This window comes from Callithrix jacchus, chromosome 4 (genome assembly GCF_049354715.1).
Source record: "Callithrix jacchus isolate 240 chromosome 4, calJac240_pri, whole genome shotgun sequence".
Lineage (NCBI taxonomy): Eukaryota > Metazoa > Chordata > Mammalia > Primates > Cebidae > Callithrix > Callithrix jacchus.
In genome coordinates, this window is record NC_133505.1 from 46619654 (window position 1) to 46644695 (window position 25042).

The window sequence follows — 25042 nt, forward strand, 5'->3', positions numbered from 1 at the left end:
GGTTTTATCATGCGGATGAAGCCTCCAAGTAGTAGGCTTCATACAGAATAGACTGCAAATGTTTCTTATCAGACTTGAGAACTGTGTTGATGCTAATGCTGGTCTGCTTTTGGGAAGAGAGTATAATGAGACATGTCCAACCCCTGCTTCCATGATGGCCTGAGCAAGTTTTTTAGGTTAACTTTTGAATACCCCTGGCTGAGAGGAAGGGTCTATTCAGATGGTTATGCCACTGAATCTTAACAGGGCGGGACTCGGGAGAAGAGTACAGTACAAGGCCCTCTTCTTCTCTCAGGGAAGGGCACAAAGTCATATAGGGAAAGTACACTTTACACTTAAGATATAATCTCTTATAGGAAATTTAAAACAATAACTTGAGACATAGCAGTTTGATCACCCAAGCTAGCAGGCTAAGCTTCAAGATACCAAACTCCTGAGTAAAAGCACAGCCAGGAGACAGCTAAAATGAGCTTAAGAATGTAAATAGTGGTTTTATTATAAATGGCTACTTCAGAGCCAATATATTTGACTTTGACTTTTTAAAAGCAAGATTAACCATTACACATTTTGGTCAAGCTTAGGAAACAACTTGCTAATCTATCTTGTTAAAAAAGATGCCTCTGGAAATCCATCATATTGGTGAGGGGGAGAAAACACCTACATTTTGGCTGTCACTAAAAGCCAAACAGAAACCTGTTATCAAGTATCAGTGGAAAATTACTGCCTATTACATAGTATTACATTTACAGAAAGTGCAAGTGCTCATCACAAACTGAACATCACACTTACCTTATCAGAAAGAGCAGCCTGGCTTTGGCAAAGGAGTACAACCAAACACGGTCAATTTACTAAGCCTCTCGGTGGCTGAGGTCATTGTTGGCAACACAAAAGGTAACAAAGGTGTGGACTGGCTGAGTGTGCAGGCTGCCATCCTGCCATCTCTGGGAAGATCTGAGCTCAAGGCACACTTGAACTTCCCTCCGGCAGACTGAAGAGAGAACCAGTGATTTTCATGGGTCCGCCAAGGCCAGGCCCTTTCCGTCTAGGTAATATGTGCTTCCAGATTTAGCATGCTTCCTGCTCCCATAAATGTTAACCAGGCTGAGTCACTCAGAGAAGAACTGGGCTAACTACATGTGTCAGAATCCACAAATGCTTCTATCTGCATTTGGATCATGGCCCCTCAGTCTCAGCTAGTCCTGAGCCAATTGGGAAGGCTTAATTATTAATTAGTGAGCCCATGAGAGGAGGGAAGTGCCCAGCACAGAGCCTGACCTACAGCAGTGGCTCAAACTATGTCCACTAAACTAATGCCTAGATAAATACTAGATTTTTTAGTTAACATAAGCCCATGCCCCACAGTTTAGGGTTCCTGGCAGGGAAAAGATTCAATAGTGGCTGAATGATCATTTCACTTAGGGAAATGGCAAAAGCAGAAACTACTGCCTGCAAATATCAGTGGTTCTATTCCCAAATATGAAAAGCTTAGAAACTTGTGCCCTGTGTTCCCTTCTCATCTCCTCAGAAATTTATAAAGTTAATTAATATTAATGTAAGAACACTATATTAATGCAATGTGAAGGTATAAATTTGAAAATCAGACTAGAAATTCAAAAATGAAGGCATTTGTAATTGTAGATTCACAGTATGTGCCATGTCTTACTAAAAACTTGATTACTTCTGAATGTTATTGTTCTGTCTTCACAGGGCAATTGGGGCTTTCAATTAGCCTGCTAGATTCACCCTCAAATAGGCAGAGGTAGTGATATGAGGGGCTCAATGGTGCTCTGAGAACACTGACTTTGAAGTCCTGTTGGCTTAAATCTGTGATCCTGACACTAGATTAACGTAGATTTGGGGTTTTGATTTTAATTAGGAAAAATGAATTCTGAAGATTCAGAAATACGAAACAAACAAACAAGCTTCTAGGAGCCCCTTCTTCTCCCACCCTTAGCATACCCTAGAGAAAAAGACTATATATTTCAAAGCTCCAGCAGTCAGAATTTCTATTAAGCTTATATATCCACTGCTAAATCCTACAGAGAATTCAGTAACTCCCTAGAGGATCAGGAAGGGAAAAAGAACAGTATAAACAAGTTACTCTCCTTTAATAGAGCAGTACCAACAAGTGCTATCTTCCTTTGCCTGAGAATCACCTCACAGCAGACATTTAGACTAAGGCTCTGTGAATCGGAGATGAGGAAGCAAGGGGCATTATCCAGTCTTCCTCATCTGAGGAAAACCACGAACTCTCTGGGACAAATTTGATGTACAACATTGCCTGGAGGTAGAAGGCTGAACAAGATGACCACTCATCAGGTCAAGATTGCTAAGCTACATTACTAGGAATACAAACATTCTTTTGGTTTATTACATGGGCTCCATACTGCTGTACAAATTTGGATAAAGAAGTGAAAAGTGTATGAGCAGAAAGCACTCGAACTCCCTCCAAAGCAACTGGTAAATGTGTTCAATTCCAGATGATCACCACTCTGAAACTACACTTTAAAACCTTGTAAGAAATGTTTATTACTGATACTCAGTACATAATTTACAATACCATGGTGAAATTCACTTACATTCCATTTTAAGGGATAGTGAAAAGAAAATGTCAACTGTGGGGGAAATATGCTTTACAGAGCTTGGCTTAAAACAGAGGGGAAGAAATCACACATGCAAGTCTCTTTTGGTAGAAGGAAATAGTCTAATAAATGGCCTAATGAACAGTGTAATGATTTTTTTTAAGTAGGCAATAGGAAGGAAAGGGAAGAAAAACAGGCTAATATACTCTACAATCTGAATAACGAACCCCTAGAGAATTTAGATTTGACCACTGGTGTAGAAGCTGTACTTTTAAAACCAATTTTTAAAGTATGAATTATGATACAGCTAATAGGCTGGACAAATTAATATTCTGTGGAAGTAGTAGTGAGAGCAAGGTAGGGAATCATATAAAAATAAAGGTGGATTTCTTTGTAATCCATAGTCTTCATCATACCTCTGGAAGGTAGACATTTGACTTGTACCTTCACATGATTTTAAAATCTGAATTTCACAAGTTCCTTGGGTTGGGAAATTACCAGTGGTCCCAGTCACAACATGAGCCAGTAGAAGGTGGGTAGGCTCAAAATGCATCTTTCCAGAAAAACTTCCCTAACTCCATCCTGTACTCTGATAATGTTTACATACTTACAGTACTTATAGCACTGATTTTAAAATATTTACTGTGGTCTTATAGGCCATGCAAAATTCTGGGAAAAAGGGACTCAGACTCAGGAGACCTGGGTTCTAATCCAGGGCTTGCCAGTAGATGAAAACTTGGGAAAGGCACCTGTGCCTGCTGTCTCATCTGTACAATGAGAGGCTTGGACTATGATTTCCAAGGTACTTCTACCAGTTACAATATTGTTTGATTCTAGGATCTTGTTTTGTATTTTACACTGTGTGTGTGTATGTGTGTATGCATGCGCAAGATGGTTCCCAAATATTTTGTATCACCTGTAAGTTCTTTCAGAGAAGAAATGTCTTCTGTCTCCTCAGAATTTTCCTTCACAATGTATTAACAGTATGAGCCTCTACATACTAGGGTCACTGAACAAATATTAGACTGAATCAAAGTTGTGCATTTGATTACAGACCTACAGAGGCTACTCTGGGAAAAGCTAGTCTTGTACATCCAAGGGGATAAATCCCAATGTACCTTGAAAAATGGCTAGATTTTAAAAAAGTATAGCTGGTGTGGTGGCGCACACCTGTAATCCCAGCACTTTGAGAGGCCGAGGTGGATGGATCACAAGGTCAGGAGTTTGAGACCAGCCTGGCTAATATGGTGAAACCCCATCTCTACTAAAAATACGGAAATTAGCTGGGTGTGGTGGTGCGCACCTATAGTCCTAGCTACTTGGGAGGCTGAGGCAGGAGAATCGCTTGAACCTGGGAGGTGGAGGTTACAGTGAGCCAAGATTGCACCACTGCACTCCCGCCTTGGCGACAGAGCAAGACTCTGTCTCAAAGAAAAAAAATAAAGAAGTAAACTTTCTCCCAGACTAGGCCCTTATTTCTTCCCTTTTCTGAAACAGACCCAAGAAACAGTAAATGTATCAAGTTACATGTATGCCAATTACAGAGTGAAGCAGTATTTATTATGGAGCAGTCACTTGTGTTTGGGAAGAGAAAGACAAGAATAACTCACAGACCATTTGGCTGGGTCTTGAAGGGAACACTGAATAGGTGGAGACTTGAAGATCAGCCAGAGCAAATAAAAATAATTAGCTGATCTAGAGCATGGGCTCATTTAACAACAGTGATTGGGCCAGATTGAAAGGAAAGTAGGAGTACAAGAACTGTAAAGAGAGAATTACAGAGATAAAGGTTAGAAAGTCTGGTTAGAGTCAGAGATATATGGTCATTATATATGTGAAATCTGGACATGTTGTTTAACAGGAGGAAGAATATTTAAAAGCAAGATGTTTAGGGAGAGCTGGTCATGTAGAGATACAAGATGAGCCAGGTAGGGATCTGAGGCTTTCCTCAGTAGATCACTGGAGGTCTCTGTACAGGGATTAAGGAATCAGAGCAACGACAACCCAGCAACAGTGTTCTAGAATCTAGAACAGCAACAGATGCAGAGTATAGAAATTCTCTGCGATAGTATCGAGAAAAACTCAATAAAAGCTACTATAAACACTCCAGGAAAGAAGTATGAAGGTCTGAATAATGATGGAGGCAATGGGAATATAAATAAAAGATGAAAGGGTATAACAGAAACGATATATAGCACCCGACTGGCTGTGGAGGGCAAAGAAGAAAGACTCAGAGGGGTAAGAGATGCCCAGGAGAAGGGAGCTACAACAACAATAGCAGGGACACCAAAGGAGTGGGGCTGCTTTACAGAGAAAGACAATGATTAGTTTAGTTTGAGAAAAGTTGTATTTGAGAAACCATTCTAGAAGGAGCCAATGGAAAATATGAATTAAAGAGACAGCTGAAGCCAAGAGAATGAGCTAGATGGTGATTCTATATGTGTGCTAGATCTCTGAATTCATAAAAACACCTTTTTCCTTCTTTTTTAAACATGGGAAGAAAACCATGAGCCTCTTAAGTGCTCTGGGATAGAGCTGAGCAAGCATCAGTCATAGCAGAATTACCAAAACAAAGCCTTCTCATTAGATCCAGAGGCTGGCTGCTCAATTCTGATTATATTTTAGTAAACTGAGGCAGCCACTTTAAGAAGATAAAATCAAAAGTTTCATACCTTTTCCTTTCTGTTACCTTTATTCACTGACCAGCAGGTAGGCTCTACTTTCCTTTCTCTGCAGACGCCCATGCTGACTGTTATTGCAGTGTCTGCTGCTCAGTTTTCTAACCTACCTTGGGATTATGTGACTAACTGACTATGGGCACAGGTCCCATATCGGTACTGCCCATCTCAGGGAAGGGGTTAACCAAGGCTTGGTTATGGTAAGGATGCTGACTGAGCACCTCTCTGGATGGTGCTGGGCTGGACCCTCTGTAGCCATCCTGAGACCATGAGAGGTGGTACAGAGAGATCTAGGATTCCTCTTTCTTGCTGAGAGAGGAACATGTGATGCTGGCAAACAGTTTAGAGTCCCTCTTCAAAGTTTAAGGTTGCGTTTTTTTTTAACCTTTTACTCTAAAACTTCAAAGAAGCAATTGAAACATTGACCAGACAAACTCAGGATTTTAAATCAAATCAATTTCTGAACTGAAAGGGGCACAGCTGGCAAGGAGTTTTAAAAGTACTTGGCCCCTCCATAAAAATTAGCTTTACTCTCTCTAAGAGTAGTTAAAAATAAAGGTAATGGACTTCCAGCCAGTAATGAACTTGAAGTGATAAACTGTTACTAGGGGATCCAAATCATTAATGTGAGGGGCAATGACAGATGTAAAAACCAAAGAAAACTGAGCATCTGGAAATACTGAATTAAAATTTGTGAAATAATGCTATAAATGAGCCAAGGATAACAGATCAATAATGGATTAATAAAGAGAAGTTAGAAAGACACATGTGTAAGTTTACAAGGACTGTATCATCGGGGCAACTCTTACTCTTGCCCATAAGTTCTTCCTTGCTTCATGTGACAGAATCTGAGCTGGAATGGACAAACTTCCCGATTGGGCTTTGTGATAATGATACGTGAACTAATGTGATCTTGATTTATTTTTATCATTTGGAATGTAATATTAATAAAAAAGTTATTTTCATAATAAAATAAAAATCTTTCTGACCATGTACATTTTGTGTGCTCACACAGCTCACTGAGAAAGTCTTATTGAGGTATGCTTCATTTTTTTATAACAGACATGGAAAAAATCATTACGCTCACAGAATAATGTGGCTCCTAGGTTAAGTAAGAAAGAGGGAAATGGGAGCTCTCAAATTCTTCTTCCTAATCATTTGCTACCCAAGAGGATTTCATTTCTTTCTAGCTCCTTTAACTTCCAAATGTTCTGGATGAAGAGGAGTCTTTCACTGGGGGTCCACAGGATCTGCTGATAGCTCTAAATTTAGAACTCACGCAATTCAGATATTTAGCACCAAAATCTATTTTCCACATGCCTCCCAATGTTGGGTTAATTTTTAAGAAAAACTTTCTTCAATACAAAAGAGCCCTTTAAATGGCAGGCATGACCGGCGGACTCCTTACTGCTATTTTCTATCCCCAAATAATCATCAGCTTTAGGTACTTCATAACACCATAAACAAGTGTGAATGACTGGTGTCTCCAAGTGTGGCCTGATGCATAGGTGACTTCTATAGGGCAAGCCTGCTGATATCCCATCATCAACACAAGGACCTGTCTAGGGTCAGACTTGACGTGTGTGTGTGTTGTTTAACTTCTGCTATTTTCTTCATTTTTTAAAACCATTCCTCTTACAGGTCCATGTTTCTTCATTGTTCGGGTTCTAAAACTCTTGATAAAATTAACACCAATGTTTGCCCTTTAAAAAAAAAAACAGAAAAGAACATGACTGGTTTTTGCATTACTGTCAAATGCTGTGTAGAAAAATGGAATTAGGTATGAAAAGAGAAAAATAAAATCTTCATCGAGCATTTCAGAAGGGACAATTACACAACCAGAGCTCATTAACTGGCTCACACTTCTAGAAGGAACAAGCAAACCTACTCCTCCAATCTTGTAGGGCAGAAAAATCTGAGAACAGCCCTGTCTGTTATCAATATAGGATCTGTGCAACAGTCAAGTGCTTCAATCTTCTTGGAAACTAACACGTCATCCAACTATGAACCACGTCTCATGATTAGTATCAATGAGAAAGACATTTCCTCCTTTATAATCTACTGTCTTTCTGTTGTATCTCATATGTGACATCAAGTTCTTTACACAAACCTCCAAATCACATGGTTAGCGGTGACCTCCTGGAACCAACCCAGAGTTTTTGTAAGTGTGAGATTAAGAAACAAAGCAGGTCAAAAAACAAACAAAAAACCTTTCTCAACTTTGTCACTAACAATGGCAAAGAAGATGCAAAAATATCACAGGCAAAGTAAACTGTCTCTAGGTTTAAATGTACCATTTTTCAATCTTGCTATACTTTGGAAAACTTTACTGAGGCTATAACTCTCTACCTTTAATTTATCCCGTTGTCCTCAGCCACTGCAACACTTAGAAGAAGAAACATGTTCCTCTTTCTAAGATTCCTAGGGAATAAATAACACCAGATACAGAAACAGATACCATGACTAAGTGGGAGCGCATTTAGCAAGGGGACACACAATGCTTCTCGGATATGACTGTAATCATGCTGAAGACCAGGCACAGGTCTTTCCAGGTGACACAGAGACAGTCAATGCTTCTCAGGGAAGGCACAGGGGAGAAACTTCCCAACATCAGGATGCTGTAGAGATTGCCTGCTCCGAAGGGGTGTGTCACCCTCCCAAGTAGGCTAGGCTCCTCTGTGAGGGCAAACTGAGATGCAAATGAACTTTAGGAGTGGGGGCGGGAGGGAAGGCAGAAGGCTTTAAGGAGCCCATGAAGAGAAACATAAAGAAAATGTGGCTGGAGTGTCCTTTTCAGGGAAGCACATTCGTGCTTGGGCTAAATGCAAGGTTCTGAAGAGCTGCTGGGATATTTCCGTGTATAGCACTTAATTTTGTTGATTTACTGCTGGCAGTGAATAAACCATGCCACTCTGCCAGCATATGCTACTCTAATGGCAAGGACAAGCATCTGTAAAACACTTAAGGCTCTAGCAAAAAAATTTTTTTTCAAATAAAGTGTTTTTGGATTTTAAAAGAAATACATGTAAATTGGTCAGAAAAATGTTGAATATTAGAAATAATTTCCATAATCCCCTAAACAAAGTCAACTATGATTAATATTTTGGCATATTTCCTTTTGGTTTTCTTCTTCCGTATTTTTCCTTACTTATAATAGTTCCATAATTTTGCACACTACTTTTACACTTGATCTTAGCCAAAAGGCCGAGAAGCGATGCACACTACTTTTAAAAACTCTTACTTATGTATTTCCTTAAGTTATTAAAGAAAACTCTTTGCAGCATCATTTTTAATAAACATGTAGGTTGGGAAAAAATTTATTCAAAAAGGAATTTGGATAGTAAATCTGGCAGGAAATAGAAAGTTTGTGATAAAATTAGAAGCTAAAAGCTAGAAAGATAAGGTAGTTCCATACTAGGGCTACAGAATTCTCAAGTGGAAAAAGAAAATTTTCATTACCCAATTATTTTTATGTGATCATTTCTATTTGCTAAAATGTTTGTGAAGGGTAGGGTTTTGGCCAGATGATGGCTGAGGTCACTAATACTTTGGTAGACAGAATTACTATTCAACAGGACCATGACAAAGCAAAGAAATTGTTTAAAAAATGAATGCAATTGAGGTCAATATGTGAGGGAGTATACTCTGACAGGAAACAACACAGCTATATAACATGGCAGAGGCACAGCCAAGCACACAAAAGGAAAGGAAAATGACTTGGGGTCACTGGGGACTACCAACAGCTGACTACAAGTCAGCCCATGCTGCGGTGCTTTTGGGAATTCAGGCCCAAGATGGCTGACATTGTAGGCACAGTTCTCTCCCCCTTCCTGGAAACCACTGACATGCCGTCAAAGAAATACAAAGATGATACATTCAAAAAAGTTGCAAATTGGAGAGGACATTAGTAAATTAAAATTTTTGGTGAATTTCTAGAAAATGATATGCACATCAAATATTACTCATTTATAAATTGAGGAGAACTGGGCAGATTTCCATACCAAAGAAAAAAACTGAGCAGGATGACTGACAAATGACTCACATCCAGCCAAGTCACTGTGAAATTTGAGACTACCATGGATGAAGAGAAGATCTTAAGGCTTCTATAGAGAAAAATAAATTACTATAAAGAACATGAACCAGACTGACATCAGATTTCTCATCTACAACATTAGATACTAGATAGCAATAAATACAAAGTGTCAGACTTCTGAAAAAACGGAATTCCATACCCAGTCAAACTAAGATCCAGATATGCAGAGGTTCTAAAAATTTGTTTTCTATATCCCTTTTCTGAAAAAAAAAATTACCTATAGATTTACTCTCTGTAATGGCCATAAGTGATCTTCTTTATTTTTTTGAGACAGGGTCCTATTCTGTCACTCAGGCTGGATTGCAGTGGTGTGATCTTAGCTCACTGTAACCTCAAACTCCTTGGCTTCAGCAATCCTCCCCCTTTGGCCTCCTAAGTAGCTGGAACTACAGGTGTGTGCCACAATACCTGGCTAATTTTTTTATTTTCACATTTTATTTATTTGGTAGAGACAGGTCTCACTAATGTTGCCTGGGCTGGTCTTGAACTCCTGGCCTCAAGAAATCCTTCTGTCTCAGCCTCCCAAAGTGCTAGGATTACAGCAATCTTTTTAACCAAATATTCAGGCTCAACAGACCAAAACAAGCAATACTTGGCTTTAGATTCACTTAAGAGAGAGGACAAGAAACACAGTAAGCCACCAGGACAGCACCAGGTATTTCTTCCCTTTAGGAGTCTTTGTAGCAATCTACACAAATATCTGGGAGCTATTCATTTTGGCCTGCAGGTGACAGCTCAAATAAGAGTATTAAGAATCAAAAAAAAAAAAAAAAAAGAGAGAGTATATAAGACTCAAGGAAAAAAAAGAATATACAAGACTCAACAATAAGTGCATGTGGAGCTGCTCTGGTTTAGAATCCTCATATTCCAAGTAATAGAAATTAATACTTCCTGTGACAGCTCCTTAAGCACAGATCCCAGAATCACAAGGAATAAGCCCAATTACAAGTCTCTGCACTCAGGGAAGCATAAGGATACAGTTTCTGACCATATATTTACAGTTCTCCCAGGCCAGATGCAATTTGCCATTCAGGGATAATTTTTTTAAATCACAAGCAGTGTTGCTTATAATATAGTAGATATTCCTCTATAATCAGATTTTCAGGAGAACAGGTCTAAAAAAGTAACGGGTCCGAGGTCAATAGCTTAAGAAAAGGTTTTTTTTTTTTGTTCATTTGTTTTGTTTTAAACCATTTACCTATATTACACAAAAATAAAAATAAACTGAGGAAACAGTGTAACCAACGGTAGAAAAGAAGAAATTTTAGGATCACAGAGATAAACAATCTGTTCGAAATCAACCAATGAACAAACAGTATGCTTTAGAAGCTTCTGCAAAAGGAAAAAACTAATCAGGAACTTCAAGAAAACAAAAAGCTGTCTAATAGGAAGCTACTCAATATGCTGAATAATTCTGAGCACTTGTAAGAAAATCTAACATGTTTGATCAGAACAGTACAATTCTTCCAGGAGGGGAACAAGCTTACTGACATAGCATAATATTTCCCTAACTCTATGATATTTCCCTAACTCTAGGTCCAACCAATCACTAGATCTGCCGTGAACAATGTTTATACAATCATTATATTATAATGAGTTCTTAGTGTTTTTCCCTTTTCAGGATCAATGTATAGTCTACACATAGATGATTTAACTTTAAGTTATAGGACAAAAAATAAGTATCACAAACAATGTCAGTATGGTAAAGCAGCTAATGAAAGATGGGAAGTGGAAAGGGAAAAACAGAGGAAAATGTACTATCTTCATCACGGTAGTTAAGAGTCAAGAAATGATGGATCAAAAAATAGAGGTTTAAGTATGTTGTTTAATTTTAAAAGATAAATAGTAACAAAACTAAAAACATAACAAAAATGAGAAGTGGTTAAGAGAGCTAAATTTCTCATTTTTTTTTAATAGCAAGAAGTTAGTAAAGTTGATAAATTAATAAAAGAGGTGTAAATTTTTTTTTTTTTTAAAGAGTGGTCAGTGCTCTATCGCCCAGGCTGGAGTGCAGTGGCGCCATCTCTGCTTACTGTAGCCTCTGCCTCCCTGGTTTAAGTAATTCTTCTGCCTCAATCTCCCGAGTGGCTGGGATTACAGGCGCCTGCCACCATGCCCTGCTAATTTTTGTATTTTTAGTAGAGACGGGTTTTCACCCAAAGCAAGCACCCAGCCTGCTTCTGACCATTTATTTTTTTTAGTTTTTAAAACCTGTCAACTATAAAAATATTTTGGCCGGGTGTGGTGGCTCACTCCTGTAATCCCAGCACTTTGGGAAGTCGAGGCAGGTGGATCACCTGAGGTCAGACGTTCAAGACCATCCTGGTCAACATGGTGAAACCCCGTCTCTACTCAAAATACAAAAAATTAGCTGGGCATGGTGGCACGTGCCTGTAATCCCAGCTATTCAGGAGGCTGAGGCAGGAGAATTGCCTGAACCCAGGGGGCAGAGGTTGCGGTGAGCCGAGATCACACCATTGCACTCCAGCCTGGGTAACAAGAGCGAAACTCTGTCTGAAAAAAAAAAATCTATGTTCTGATTTCTTGACTAGGTAGAATGCTATCAAGCGGTGGAGCTATGATCTTTTAAGGACTCCATATAATTTCATTTATAAACTCAGGCACTCTATTTCAATAAAGAGCAGACTATAATTCTCGAAACTATAATAGAGTCCTCTCTTGAGGTCTGCTCTGTAGCATATTAGTTAAAAAGAAAAACCTTTTGCCTTTTATCATTTGCATGTTTTCTATATTTCTTAAGGCCTAACTTGAAAACGGGAGGTACAATACATTCAAGTTACACTCATAAACATCAAATCATAACCTCTGGTTCCACTGATTCTTAGAGGGTTAACAGGCATTTGCCTTCTTATTACTACATTTGTTCTTCTAATGTATTACTTATTTATTAATTTGTAAAACACTGCTGTCTCATCCAAGTGCTAAAATACAAACTTAAAAACATATAAATTATTTAAATCCACCAATGAAAAGAAAAAATTTAAAAAGGGAAAAAGATGTTAACTTAATGCAAAGCTACTAGAAGAAGATCTAGTAAGTGAACAAGACTTTGAAACCAAAAAAGTCCCATTTAACTAAATACAAAACGAATATGACATGTACCTGGTCAACAGTTAGTCAACCAGCCCTTGTTAAAAATCCACACTGTGGGGTTCCCAGTGGCTCACACCTGTAATCCCAGCACTTTGGGAGGCAGAGGTGGACAGATTACCTGAGGTCAGGAATTCAAGACAAGCCTGGCCAACATGGTGAAACCCTGTCTCTACTAAAAATATAAATATTAGCCTGGTGCAGTGGCACACACCTGTAATCCCAGCTACTCGGGAGACTGAGGCAGGAGAATCACTTGAACCTGGGAGGCAGAGGTTGCAGTGAACTAAGGTGATGCCACTGCACTCCAGTCCGGGTGACAGAGTAAGATTCCATCTCAAAACAAACAAACAAACAAACAAACAAACAAACAAACAAACAAACAAACAAAAAACAGCTCACACTGTTATGGGCTTTTTTTGCACTGTTACGCACCTTTATGTTAGTCTGTTTTCACACTACTATAAAGAAATATCTGAGACTGGGTAACTTACAAACAAGAGTTTTAATTGACTCACAGTTCCACATGTTTGGAGAGGCCTCAGGAAACTTACAATCATGGCAGAAGGCTAAGGGGAAGCAAGGATCTTTTTCACAAGGCAGCAGGAGAGAGAAGAGTGAAGAACTTCCAAACACTTATAACACACCCTGATCTCATGAGAACTCACTCACTATCACGAGGACAGCATGTGGGAAACTGCCCCATGATCCAGTCACCTCCCTCAACACGTGGGGATTATAGGTCTCTCCCTTGACATGTGGGGATTATAATTCGAGATAAGATTTGGGTGGGGACATAGAGCCAAAGCATGTCAACCTTTAACAGAGGGACACAAATAAGAAGAGGAATCCAGTTTATAAAATGAAATGACAAAAGAGATGGGTGGCAGTAACCAGTAAGACATGTATAAGATGACAAGCTTTGAGGAAGCACAAGGTCTGGTTTAAGAGCTATGGACCTAATAAGCAAAGACTGGAAAGACAGATGCACAGTTAGTTGTTCATGGGCCCTGGAGGCCGTCCTGTCATATAAAAAGGGTTCCAGGAGCTTGGAATAAGTTAACCACTTTGTTTCCCCCTTTTCATCATCTAGGTTAGTACAGTCCTCTTTAGTAGTGTTTTGAGTCCTGAGAAGCAATGTGGTATAGTGGCAAGAACCTGGGTTTAACTCTTACCTCTGCTTCTGGAAGAAGAGGCTGAGATGGTAACAAGATCTATGTTCCACTGGGAAGTGGCCATCCAGGCAGGAACTGACTCTATTTCCCAGTCATATTAGCATCTAGTATGGCAATGTGTCTAGTTCATCTCAGTGGCATGTAAGTGGAAGGCATGTATGCTACTCCTAGAGTGAGGCTTTTCAGAACTAGGTGTACCTTCTCTGTTCTTTCTCCTGCCAGCTAAACGCGGCTGATGCTGAAAAGGACCTAGATGGCAGAACCACAAGAAAGAAGCTGCCTGAGTTCCTCAGTCACTTTTGGGAAATTCACTTAACTAGAACACCCACACTGATGGTCCCATGACTGAGAAATAAATTATTGTGTTAAGCCAGTGAAATACTGAAGCTTGTTTGTCACAGTAGTGAGTTAACACACACACACACACACACATATATATATATATATATGCTGATTATCTATCTATCTATCTATCTATGCTGATAATTACTACAATAATAATGGTGATGGTGTCAGACATTGCATCAAACAATCCATCAGTAATACTGTTAAGAAATCTTGGCCCAGCCTAGGCTATATGGTGAGGTGCCGTGTCTACAAAAAAAAAAAAAAAAAATTAGCTGGCCATGGTGGCAAGCATCTACAGTCCCAGTTACCTGGGAGACTGAGCTGGGAGGAAGGCTTGAGCCCAGGAATTTGAGGTTACAGTGAGCCTCGATCGGACCACTGCACTCCAGTCTGGGCAACAGAGTGAAACCCTGTCCCCACCCCAAGTAAGCACACAAAAAGATGCTCAACCCATTAGCCATGAGGGAAATGAACATGAAAACCATAATGATATGCTATTCCATCCCCACTAGGATGGCCATGGTCAAAAAGATGGGCAATAGCAAGTGCTTGTGAGAATGTAGAAAAATGCAAACCCTCAAACATTGCTGGTGGGAATGTAAAATGGTACAGCTGCTGTGAAAAATTCTGGCAGTTCCTCAGAAAGTTAAACACAGAGTTATCCCATGACCCAGCAATTCTACTCTCAGGCATATATCCAAAGGAACTGAAAATATATGTTCACATAAAAACTGGTACAGGAATGTTCATAGCAGCATTATTCATAACAGGCAAGAAATGAAAACAATTCAAATGTTTATCAACTGAAGAACAGATAAACAAATATGGTATATGCATACAATGGAATACTATTCAGCCATAAAAAGAAATGAAATTCAGATATATGCTATAACATGAATGAACCTTGAAAACATTATGCTAAGTGAATGAAGCAAGGAACAAAAGGTCACATACTATATGATTCCATTTATATGAAATGTCCACAGTATACAGATCCATAAAGAAAAGAAAGAAAGTAGATTATTGGATGCTGGGGCTGGGAGAGTTTAAGGGAAATAGGGAGTGACTGTTAATGGGGAAGATGTTTCTTTTTGGAGTGATAAAAATGTTGTGGAACATTAGATAGCAGTGATGGTTGCACAACGCTGTGAATATACTAAAAACCCCTCACTTACACACTTTAAACGGGTGAATTTTATGGTATGTGAAGGATATCTCGATTTAAAAAAGAAAAAGAAAAAGAGAATTCCATTTGCTCCACCTTGTCTCTTAGAGATTCTGGTTCTACACAAAGAGGCACTGAGCTCTTTTCATGTACCATGATTCCAGGCTGCTCAGAACCCACAGACTCCTTCCTCCTATCTTCTGCTGAAAGCAGACAAGTCCAAACAGCCCCAGTGCCATATGCATTAAGTGCCTCTGTTTGCCTGCGGAGAAATAAGGCGCCAGGCTTTCCTTAGTTTGAGTAACAGCATAGTTAACACTGAGCTGAGACAAATATTGACACTAGCTCTGAGAATGCTATGAAGGTGGGGAATAGGATAGAGCCCCATAATAACTACTAAAGTATGTACTGTGTCAGCAAAGTTCTCTAGGGGAGAAAAGAATGCTAAAAAAGTAGTGTGAGATGTGGTGCGGGAGGGGGGTCTGAGAGAGGACTGCATTAGGAAAGTATCTTTCTTTTCCCTATTAAGGTACACATGTCATTTTCAAAAGTGTCAGTCAAATTCACAGCACAGAATAGAGAAACCTTGTTTGGTGACACCAAGTAAATTTCATATAAGTATTTAATAGTCAAAACTGAAGAGAAGATCACTGGAGTATGTTTTCAACCTGGAAATAAGAATGTAATCTGGTGATTCTATCAGTCTTCTTTGGAACCTCTGATCCACTGGGAAGACTGCATTTTCCATAGGAATCAGTTCCTAAAAAGACACAACTTACTTGCAGGAGACTTTAGTTCTGTCAGCAACCATGGTCCACTGTTGCTGGTTGGTAGAAACCTCAACGTAGTAGCTATAGCTTCGATCATCACAATCCCAAAGTAGTAACCTAAACAAAGGGGAAAAAACAAGATTGCTGTAAACATTCTAACTGGTTGCTTCCTTATGCTGTGGGCATCTCCCTCCCACCCACCTCCTTTGTCCAGCACATTTCTAGGACTGGACAAAGTAGTGAATCCCAACAAAAGTATGAGGAAAACAGGCAGAGCTGGTCTGCAGTGAGAGGCTTTTGATCTTTAGTTTTTTCACAAGTCACCTAAGCCCAGGCAGCCTCTGCCAGGCTGGTGGCAAAGTTCTTCAGACTGGTTTAGGAGCAAGAAGATGTCCCCAGATTGCCCTTCTAGCTTCTTCTAGCTCTCCTCTCTAGTTGGCTTCGCTGACCACTGCTCATGGGAGAATATGTAATTTCTAATTGATTTTTATTTTTTATTTTTATTCTTAGAGACAAGGTGTTTCTCTGTCATCCTGACTGGAGTGCAGTGCTGTAATCATAGCTCACTGTAGCATCCAACTCCTAGGCTCAAGTGATCCTCCCACCTCAGCCTACCGAGTAGCTGGGACTACTGGAGCACATTATTATTATTACTTTTTTTTTATTTGGTAGAGGCACAGTCTCACTATGTTGCCCAGGCAGGACCTGAACTCCTGGCCTCAAGTGATTCTCCTACCTCTGCCTTCTAAAGTGCTGAGATGATAGGTGTGAGCCACCGTGCCCAGCCTAATTGATTTTTTTTTTAGAGACAAGTTCTCACTCTGCTACCCAGACTAGAATGCAGTGGTGTGATCACAGCTCACTGCAGCCTTCAACTCCTGGGCTCAAGTGATCATTCTGCCTTATCCCCCCAGGTAGTTATGGTTACAGACATGTGCCACCATGCCTGGCTATTTTTAAATTTTATGTAGAGATAGGGTCTTCCTATGTTGCCCAGGCTGGTCTCAAACTTCTAGCCTCAAGTGATCCCCCCACCTCAGCCTCCCAAAGTGCTAGGATTACAGGTGTAAGTCACTGTGCTGGTCTAATTAACTTTTCTTATAGTATTTTCTAATTGGTGATAACCCCATGACCTTTATTATCATATTCTATCTTCTTTCTCATTCCCACCTGGATTTTTACAGAGCTGTAGTAGGGTTATCTGATTTGGAGATATAGGTAAACACACATTCATTTGCAAAACTTTCATTATTTAGAAATCGATTATCTTGGTCCTGTTCTTATGCCCCTTTTCTGCCCAGACAGGAACTTAAGCATTAACTGTGTAATTCCTTTTACATGAACCTCAAAGCAACTTATCTCTTGGTGACAGGAATCAAATAGTGGTTAGCTCTGGGGGAGGTATCGACTAGGAAAGGGTAAAAGGGAACTTTCTAGAATCCTGGAAAAGTGCTAATTTTGATCTGAGTTATAGTTACATGGGTATATACGCATGTAAATATTAGTTGAGCTATTCATAAAAGATCTGTTCATTCTGTGTGTGTTATTCCTCAATTTAAAAAATAATTTAAAAAAAGAATCTGGCGGGACATGGTGGCTCATGTCTGTAATCCTAGCACTTTGGGAGGCGAGGCTGAGGCAAGTGGATTGCCTGAGCTCAGGAGTTCGAGACCAGCCTGGGCAACATGGAGAAACCCTGTCTCTACCAAAATATAAAAAATTAGTTGGGCATGAAGATGTGCACCTGTAATCCCAGCAACTTGAGAGGCTGAGGGAGGAGAATTGCTAGAACCCGGGAGGCAGAGTTTGCAGTGAGCCGAAATCGCACCACTGCACTCCAGTTTGGGCGATAGAGCGATACTCTGCCTCTTAAAAAAAAAAAAGAATCTGAGCATTACAATACAGGATTAGCATTTTGCTTCTGACAGTGCCACAAGGGAGACAGATATTGTTTTCTATTATTTCGGCCTTAAAAGCCCTTCCTATACAAACTATGAATCTTATTGCTTTATAGTTGGTCAGGTGTGTTTGCTTCCTCTACCAGGGGCATAGACAGTTAGCTCTTTGAAGACAGTGCCTATGTCTTACTAATTTTTTCTACACCATTGACATAACGTCTCACATGGAGCTTAAACTCAGTCAGTGCTTGCTGAGCAAATACATTCTTTGTAACAACACCAGTAATAATGATCATGATGGCCAACATTTCTTAAATGTTTACTGTATATCAGGCCCTATGTTAAGTTCTCTATACAATTTGTCTTATTAAAATCCTTCTAAATATTCTCTTAGCAAGCACTATTACCCTTAGTTGAAAGTGAGGATTAAAGCTTGTTAAGTAACTTTTCTAAACTTACACAGTAACTGAGTGGTGGAAATGATACAAAGTTCTAAGCTGGTACCTTCACCAAAAGCCCATTTTTGTAATCCCACTGCCAAATGTTTCCATTATCATGCCAAATTATCTGGTTCATAATTTACAACCTCTAGCCTACCACTCTATAAAAGTCATTTGTATTATTTTTCCTTAATCTTATGATTATAATCAGTGAAAATCCTTTGCATAACAAATTCAGTTTAGTGTCACATATAAAGCTATTACCAAGGACTAGGATTGCCTGTATTTCCTGTTTTCCTTTACTATTGTCTGTTTGTGTGTGGCGGGGCGAGTAGTGGGGGGAGTTTGGGGGACAGCTTCTCACTCTGTTGCTCAGGCTGGAGCGTAGTGGTGCAATCATAGCTCACTGCAGCCTCAAACTCCTGGGCTGAAGCAATCCTCCTGCCTCAGCCTACCAAGTAGCTGAAATGACCACATCCAGCTAATTAAAAAAAAACAAACAGATTATTTTGTAGAGATAGGGTCTCACTGTATTGACCAGGCGAGGTCAAACACGTGGCCCCTATCTACCCTCTTGCCTGGCCTCCTAAAGGTTTCGCCTTGTCTTTCATTCTTTATTTCCTATTGTAATTCTGTTTGCAATCAGTTACTAAACCATATACCTAGTATTTTTGAACTCATCTTGTAAGTAGAGAAAACTTAAATGTGTTTGGAAGGCATGCACAGATGATACCTACTGATTCCTGTTAATACGCCTTAGTGTTTAATCTCTTCTCTCAAAGTACCCTGAATGAATCACAGAGGATGCCACTCTGTTGTTCTTAAGTGTCCTAAAATTCTACTCTTAGATTACACTAATTTGCTTATAAGAAAGTGAATCATTTCCTTCATTAGTCATTTCCTCGAATATTATCCTAGTCTCTTAGCACTTTTATGCAGTTAGCCTATGCTAATTTATATTTATTTTGAGTAACTGTTAAAAGTGTATTTTTTGCTTCTATGTTTGGCTCTCATTTTGATTATAAGAACTTTAGAAAGACATTTGATCTTTCTCTTTTTAAAAACTCTGCTTCAGACATGTGGGCTCCATTTATGGCGTATGTTCCATACATGTTCTGGATTGAAATCATTCGTAACTCTGACACAGTGGACTAAAACTAGGGGAAAAGGTCCAATCAATCAACCATTCTTTTCATTTAACAGCTCTGGTAGTAACAGGTTTGTTGGAGGATAATGTTGAGGTTATTTTCCCCAATAGAATTTTTAATTATTTATGGAGAGCCAGGTTTATCATAATCCCTATCCTTCTAGGCAATCATAAACTAGTGTTTCTACAGAGGATCGAAATGAAAACAGTCAGTCCCTTTTGGGATAGAACCTAACCAGATCTGAAAATATTTCATGGAAAATGACTGTGTTGAGGATACAGGATATGGAGAAGATTAAAAAAGGAAGACAAATTATGAGTATCATAAATGCTCTAGTAGATATTCTTGGAGTGATAACATATTTGAGGAAAATTTTGAGTTGTATATATCATGCTCTATAAGTAGCTTATTCTATAAAAGTCCTCTAATCCTATTTGTTTCAAGGCAAATTATTATTTTAAAATGAAGATAATCTGAAATTCCAGTAACTTTTAAAACATATACACACAGTGCATATGGTTTGTAACTTGCTACTTTTGCTTAATGGTCTGTTATGAATATCTTTCTGTATCATCAAATATTCTTCTATATCATATGTACTGACTTCATAGTATTTCACTGTAAGGATGTTCCATACTTTAATCAATCTCATTATTAGACACTTAAATAGTTGATAATAGTTCACTGTTATGAAAATTCTTTTTTTTTTTCTTTGAAAACAGTAGGCTGGAGAATGCAGTGGCACAGTTGTAGCTCACTGCAGCCTTGATTTCATGAGCTCAAGTAATCCTCCTGCCTCAGCCTCCTGAGTAGCAAGGACGACACGTGCATACCACCACACCCAGCTGATATTTACAAAAAAATTTTTTGTGTTGCCTAGGCTAGTCTCCAACTCCTGGCCTTAAGCAATACCTCCACCTCAGCTTCCCAAAGTGTTGGGATTAAAAGCATGGAGCACTGAGTCCAGCCTATTATGAAAATTTTGTGATAAACATTCTTAAGCTAAATCTATGATTATTGCTTTGAATAATTCTGTAAGTGAAACTCCTGGAGCAGGGCATATAAACACTTTGAGGCTTTGATATACATCACAAAATAGCTGTAGGCTTCTTATTCCCCCAACCCCCAGCAAAAATCTATACCAATTTATATTAACACTATCAGCATTGTATAACAAATGCCTGCTTCTGTGCATCATCACCAATATCATATATTATGTTTAAAAATATTGTTAATTTGATAGCTGAAGTATCTCATTAATCTGCAATTTTTAACTTACTGAGCTTGAACATTTTACCCATTTTCTACTTATATTTATCTTTTTGTTAATGACTTACAAAATGTCCTCTATATTTAAAGGATATTAATCCACTGCCTATCATAGTTTGCGTGCTGAAGGTATTAATTTTTATTAGCCTAGTCTATCGATCTTTACCTCAATAATATCTCCTGGTCTAAATTCTTTTTTTTCTGAACAGCAGCCAAGTGCTCATAGTGGTTGAGACATCCCCTCTCTATTCCTCTATTAAGAGTCCCTAGGGGCTGGAGATGTGGGGTCATGGTGACTCCTGAGTGGAAAAGGGACACTGATGGATCTCAGGTCATTGAGCCTAGGGCTCAGACTCAACCTATACACTGAAGTTTTAAAAAGGACTTCTAACTCATGCGCCAGGATGAACATTTGCTTGGAATTTAGGCTTAGCCAGGAATTAAACCCCTTTGTTGATTTGATTGAAAAAAAGCAACTGCAGCTGAAGAACACTAAAGAAAAAATTGATACAATCTCTGCTTTTTCTATTGAGAGGAATTTTATTCTACCAACTCCCTTCACTTCTTTGGCTGCCTGAAAAGTATATTCTTCTGTCTTTGTGCCTGTGACAACATAGAGCTATTTCTGACTTGTAAACTAGCTGGGAATGTTTGCATAGTGAGCTTGCTTTGCCCAGGACAGACATTCTCTATGACCTTAACTGAGATGAGCTCCTTAAACACATACTGCACACATCCACCCATAGATCAGAAGCTATTTTCAAAAGGGGCTGAATAAAGGAAGTTGCTGGCCAAGATTTATTGATGCAGATCAGGTCGGTGTTTAGCTGTTGCCACAACCTCTCTAACTAATGAGCACAGCATGAAATGCCTGGTGGTATTATATATGTTGTTTCCTCCATCTTCCCTTATTCTCATTGTGAAGTTTCCCTAAAAGCAGTGAAGTGCTGGGCTTTTTTAAAAAATTGATTAGCAGATGTGATTTTGCTTACATCTTCCATAAATGCTCTGGCTGACTGCATAACATTGATTACCAGGGGTTCAGTTTACAGCAACTAATTGCTCTCTCCTTGCTGGTGTTTTGATACAAAATTCAATAGCGAATGTGTTTTCAAAACTCTTGTCTTTGTGGCTTGAGTCAGAAGGGACTCAAGGCAAACCCAGTGGACTGAGTTTTCCAGTCTTTAAAACAGTTGCTCTCTCATCCGTCTGTGAAGAAAGATCCAAATTGTAGCATTCTAATTGGAAAGTCTGCATTATGCATGTGATGACAATTTATACAGCTATTCTTTGTTAAGGATCCTTTAAGTTCTTCAGAAATAATTGTCTTCCATTCAACAATTCAAAAAATATTTACTCAATAACTACTAAGTAACATTAGGCAAATTACTTAACTTACGTATACTTTGGTTTCATCCTTTGTGACGTTAAGTGTCGAGATTTGATGGCTTCTCAGCACTCTTCCAGTTCTAACATGTAATAATTCTGTTACAGCATATGCAGAGGATTTTTGGGTATGTCTTTACATTACACAGTAACTCCCCTGTCTTTGACAACTGTTTGTCCAGCCCAACCTCAAGGTGGACGTGGGAGGTTCCTGAGCTCAGTTTATCCTCTGGATTTGCTGCATCCTAGGAAGCTGCCCAATCCATACTGGGCTAATCAGGTTTCCTTTCTAGAAAATTTAGGATTACGTGAGATTCTAGCTTAATGTGCCCTGTTCACTTAAAATGAGATGATGAAAATACAGGCATTCTGGGTTGACCCTCTTTGATCACAGGTGTATAGAAGCAGAGAGACATCTGCAATGAGAAGCAGAGACCACAGGCTGTGCAGCCCAGGGAGGGCTGCCTGCGGTGCCGACATATTCCATGGTCTGGTTTCAGAACCTACAGGGCCCTCTGAGTTTCTGCCCTAGTATTCCATGAGAGATCTTCTAGTCACTTAAATAAAGTCCCCATTTGTGGCCTAAGCTATCTTTATTTGGTTTCTGTTACTTGGAACTAAAAGGGCCAAAGATAAGCTCCTAGCGGAGAGCACTGGAGAGGAAAGGTATTCAACAAGAGCAGATGTTACAGCAATGAGGATGGAAATGGTATCATTATGGCTACAGGACCAGAGAGACAATGAGGTAAAGAGCAGGGATAGTGGGAACGCTCCCTTATGATGGCAGTCTTTTCGTTCAAGTATGAAAGAAGATTCTAGGTAGAAGCTAAGAGTGGTAAGACTGTGGTGCACGGTGGCAAGGCAAAACAGGCTTTGGGGTGGGCTCAGTGGCATCAGTGGAGCTGCAGGGAGAGCCTTGCAAAGACAGAACAGTCAGCGTAGTTTATAACTCTCCTGAGCAGCGGCACTGGGGAAGCCAGAGCCAACAGCGACAAGGAGGATACAGGCCAGGGTCAGGGAAAGAAAGCCCAGGAAAAGTAATGACCACTTGTAGGGTGCTGAGGAGGTAAGTGGGATCAGAGATGGCAGACTAATGTTCAGAACAGAGAGGGACTAGAGGTCAGGATGCAAAGAACAGATGCGACAGCTGTAAAGCTGAGGGAGAAAGGTAAGGAGTTGTGGTGACAAAGGAAAACTTCAGCACTTTCACCTTATTCAGAAAAGTCCAGTTCCTGCTCCTCAGAATGAGAAGCAGAAAGACAAACAACATGGTAGGGGCTCTATTCTAATCTCTGCTACTGAGAGGCAGGAGGGAGCCTGTAACAGCTGCCAGAAGGAATTACTACAGCTTCAGAGAAACAGCTTTACTGGTGAGAAAGAGGGACTTTCCCAAAGATGAGAAGGCTCCTTATTGTCAGCTGTCACAGGGTTCGATGATGTAGCTTCACCCTCAGGTGGGGAGCAAGGTCCAGCTGAGAAGAGCTGTGGGAGGACACTGAGTCCAAAATGAGATTCTCAGCAGGAGCCTAGAGCCCAGTAACAATGTTTTCTCAAAAATGTGTGAAGTAGACCAGGCGGCTGCCCTGCAGATTCCAGACATGAGAACTCCCGAGGTGTTGCCAACACAGGGGCCTGCCTCTGCATGGGCCACGACCTTCCAGGGCAAAGGGAACACCAGTGTCCCACCAGCAGGAGAAGGAAAACCTGGCTGCTCATCAGATGGAGTGGGTTCCTGGGAAGTGCATTAGTCAAAGGACATCAGAGAGTCTACCTCCTGTCTCCTAGCGTTTAATCTCTCACAGCTGGGACACGGAGGGTGATTTCTCTAACGGGAGGAAACAATGGTACTAGCTAACAATATTCTCTTGCAGCTAGCCAGGGAAAAGGCCAGCAGAAACTCTTGGTTATCTGCTATATGTAGTTTCCCTGTTTAGTCAACTGAAGCCCAGGATTACAAACACATGAGGAGGTGGCAAAGTATACTTTGGCTCCACTGTGTAGGCTGGCTCATTGAGAAAGGGGGAAATTTAAGGACTGATTTTCTTTCTCATCAAATCTTATATTCGATATAGTATAATCATTTCATTTATTTAAAGCCCATATACCATGAGAGATATGGTATAATCTAGGTAGGTTATCTGAAAGTGGAAAAATATCAGTGGAGAATCTACCTGGAGGATGTAACTATGGATAGCTGGATGGGGCAAAACTTTCCAAAACATGGAGCCAATACAAAACTACCAACCTTTTTTTTTTTTTCCCCCCCTTTTCCTTATACAGAGTCTCAATCTGTTGCCAAGGCTAGAGTTCAGTGGTGCAATCTCAGCTTACCGCAACCTCCGCCTCCTGGGCTCAGGTGATCCTCCTACCTCAGCCTCCCAAGTAGCTGGGACTACAGGTGCATGCCACCATGTCCGGCTATTTTTTTTTTTTTGCATTTTTTGGTAGAGAAGGGGATTTGCCAAGTTGCCCAGTCTGGTCTCAAACTCATAGGCTCAAGCGACCTGCCTGCCTCAACTTTCCACGGTGCTGGGATTACAGGCATGAGCCACCACACCTGGCTAAAACTACCAACTTTTTTTTTTCTGAGATGGAATTTCACTCTTGTTGCCCCAGCTGGAGTGCAATGGCACAATCTCGGCTCACTGCAACCTCCGCCTCCCAGGTTCAAGCGATTCTCCTGCCTCAGCCTCCTGAGTAGCTGCGATGACAGGCACGCGCCACTAGGACTGGCTAATTTTGTATTTTTAGAGATGGGGTTTCGCCATGTTGGTCAGGCCAGTCTCGAACTCCTGGCCTCAGAAGTGATCCACCTGCCTTGGCCTCCCAAAGTGTTGGGATTATAGGCATGAGCCACCATGCTCGGCCCCAAATTACCAATTTTTAACAGCTAACTAAGGCTATCTTTTCAGTTCTTAGAGGGATTAAGTTTTTAATTTCAAGTTTTAGGTGATAACATAAAAGCTAACACTACATTAC

At 40.0% G+C, this 25042-nt stretch overlaps 1 protein-coding gene across 3 annotated transcripts in view; it reads right to left on the reverse strand.

The window, feature by feature from the left end:
* Window positions 1-25042, reverse strand: part of BTBD9 (BTB domain containing 9) — a 500550-nt gene that overhangs the window by 106120 nt on the left and 369388 nt on the right. For all 3 annotated transcript variants that reach the window (XM_054254942.2, XM_035297693.3, XM_008994362.5), the window contains exon 9: window positions 15932-16039. In XM_054254942.2, the coding sequence (XP_054110917.1) occupies window positions 15932-16039 (108 nt within the window). The remainder of the gene's footprint in view (window positions 1-15931; window positions 16040-25042) is intronic.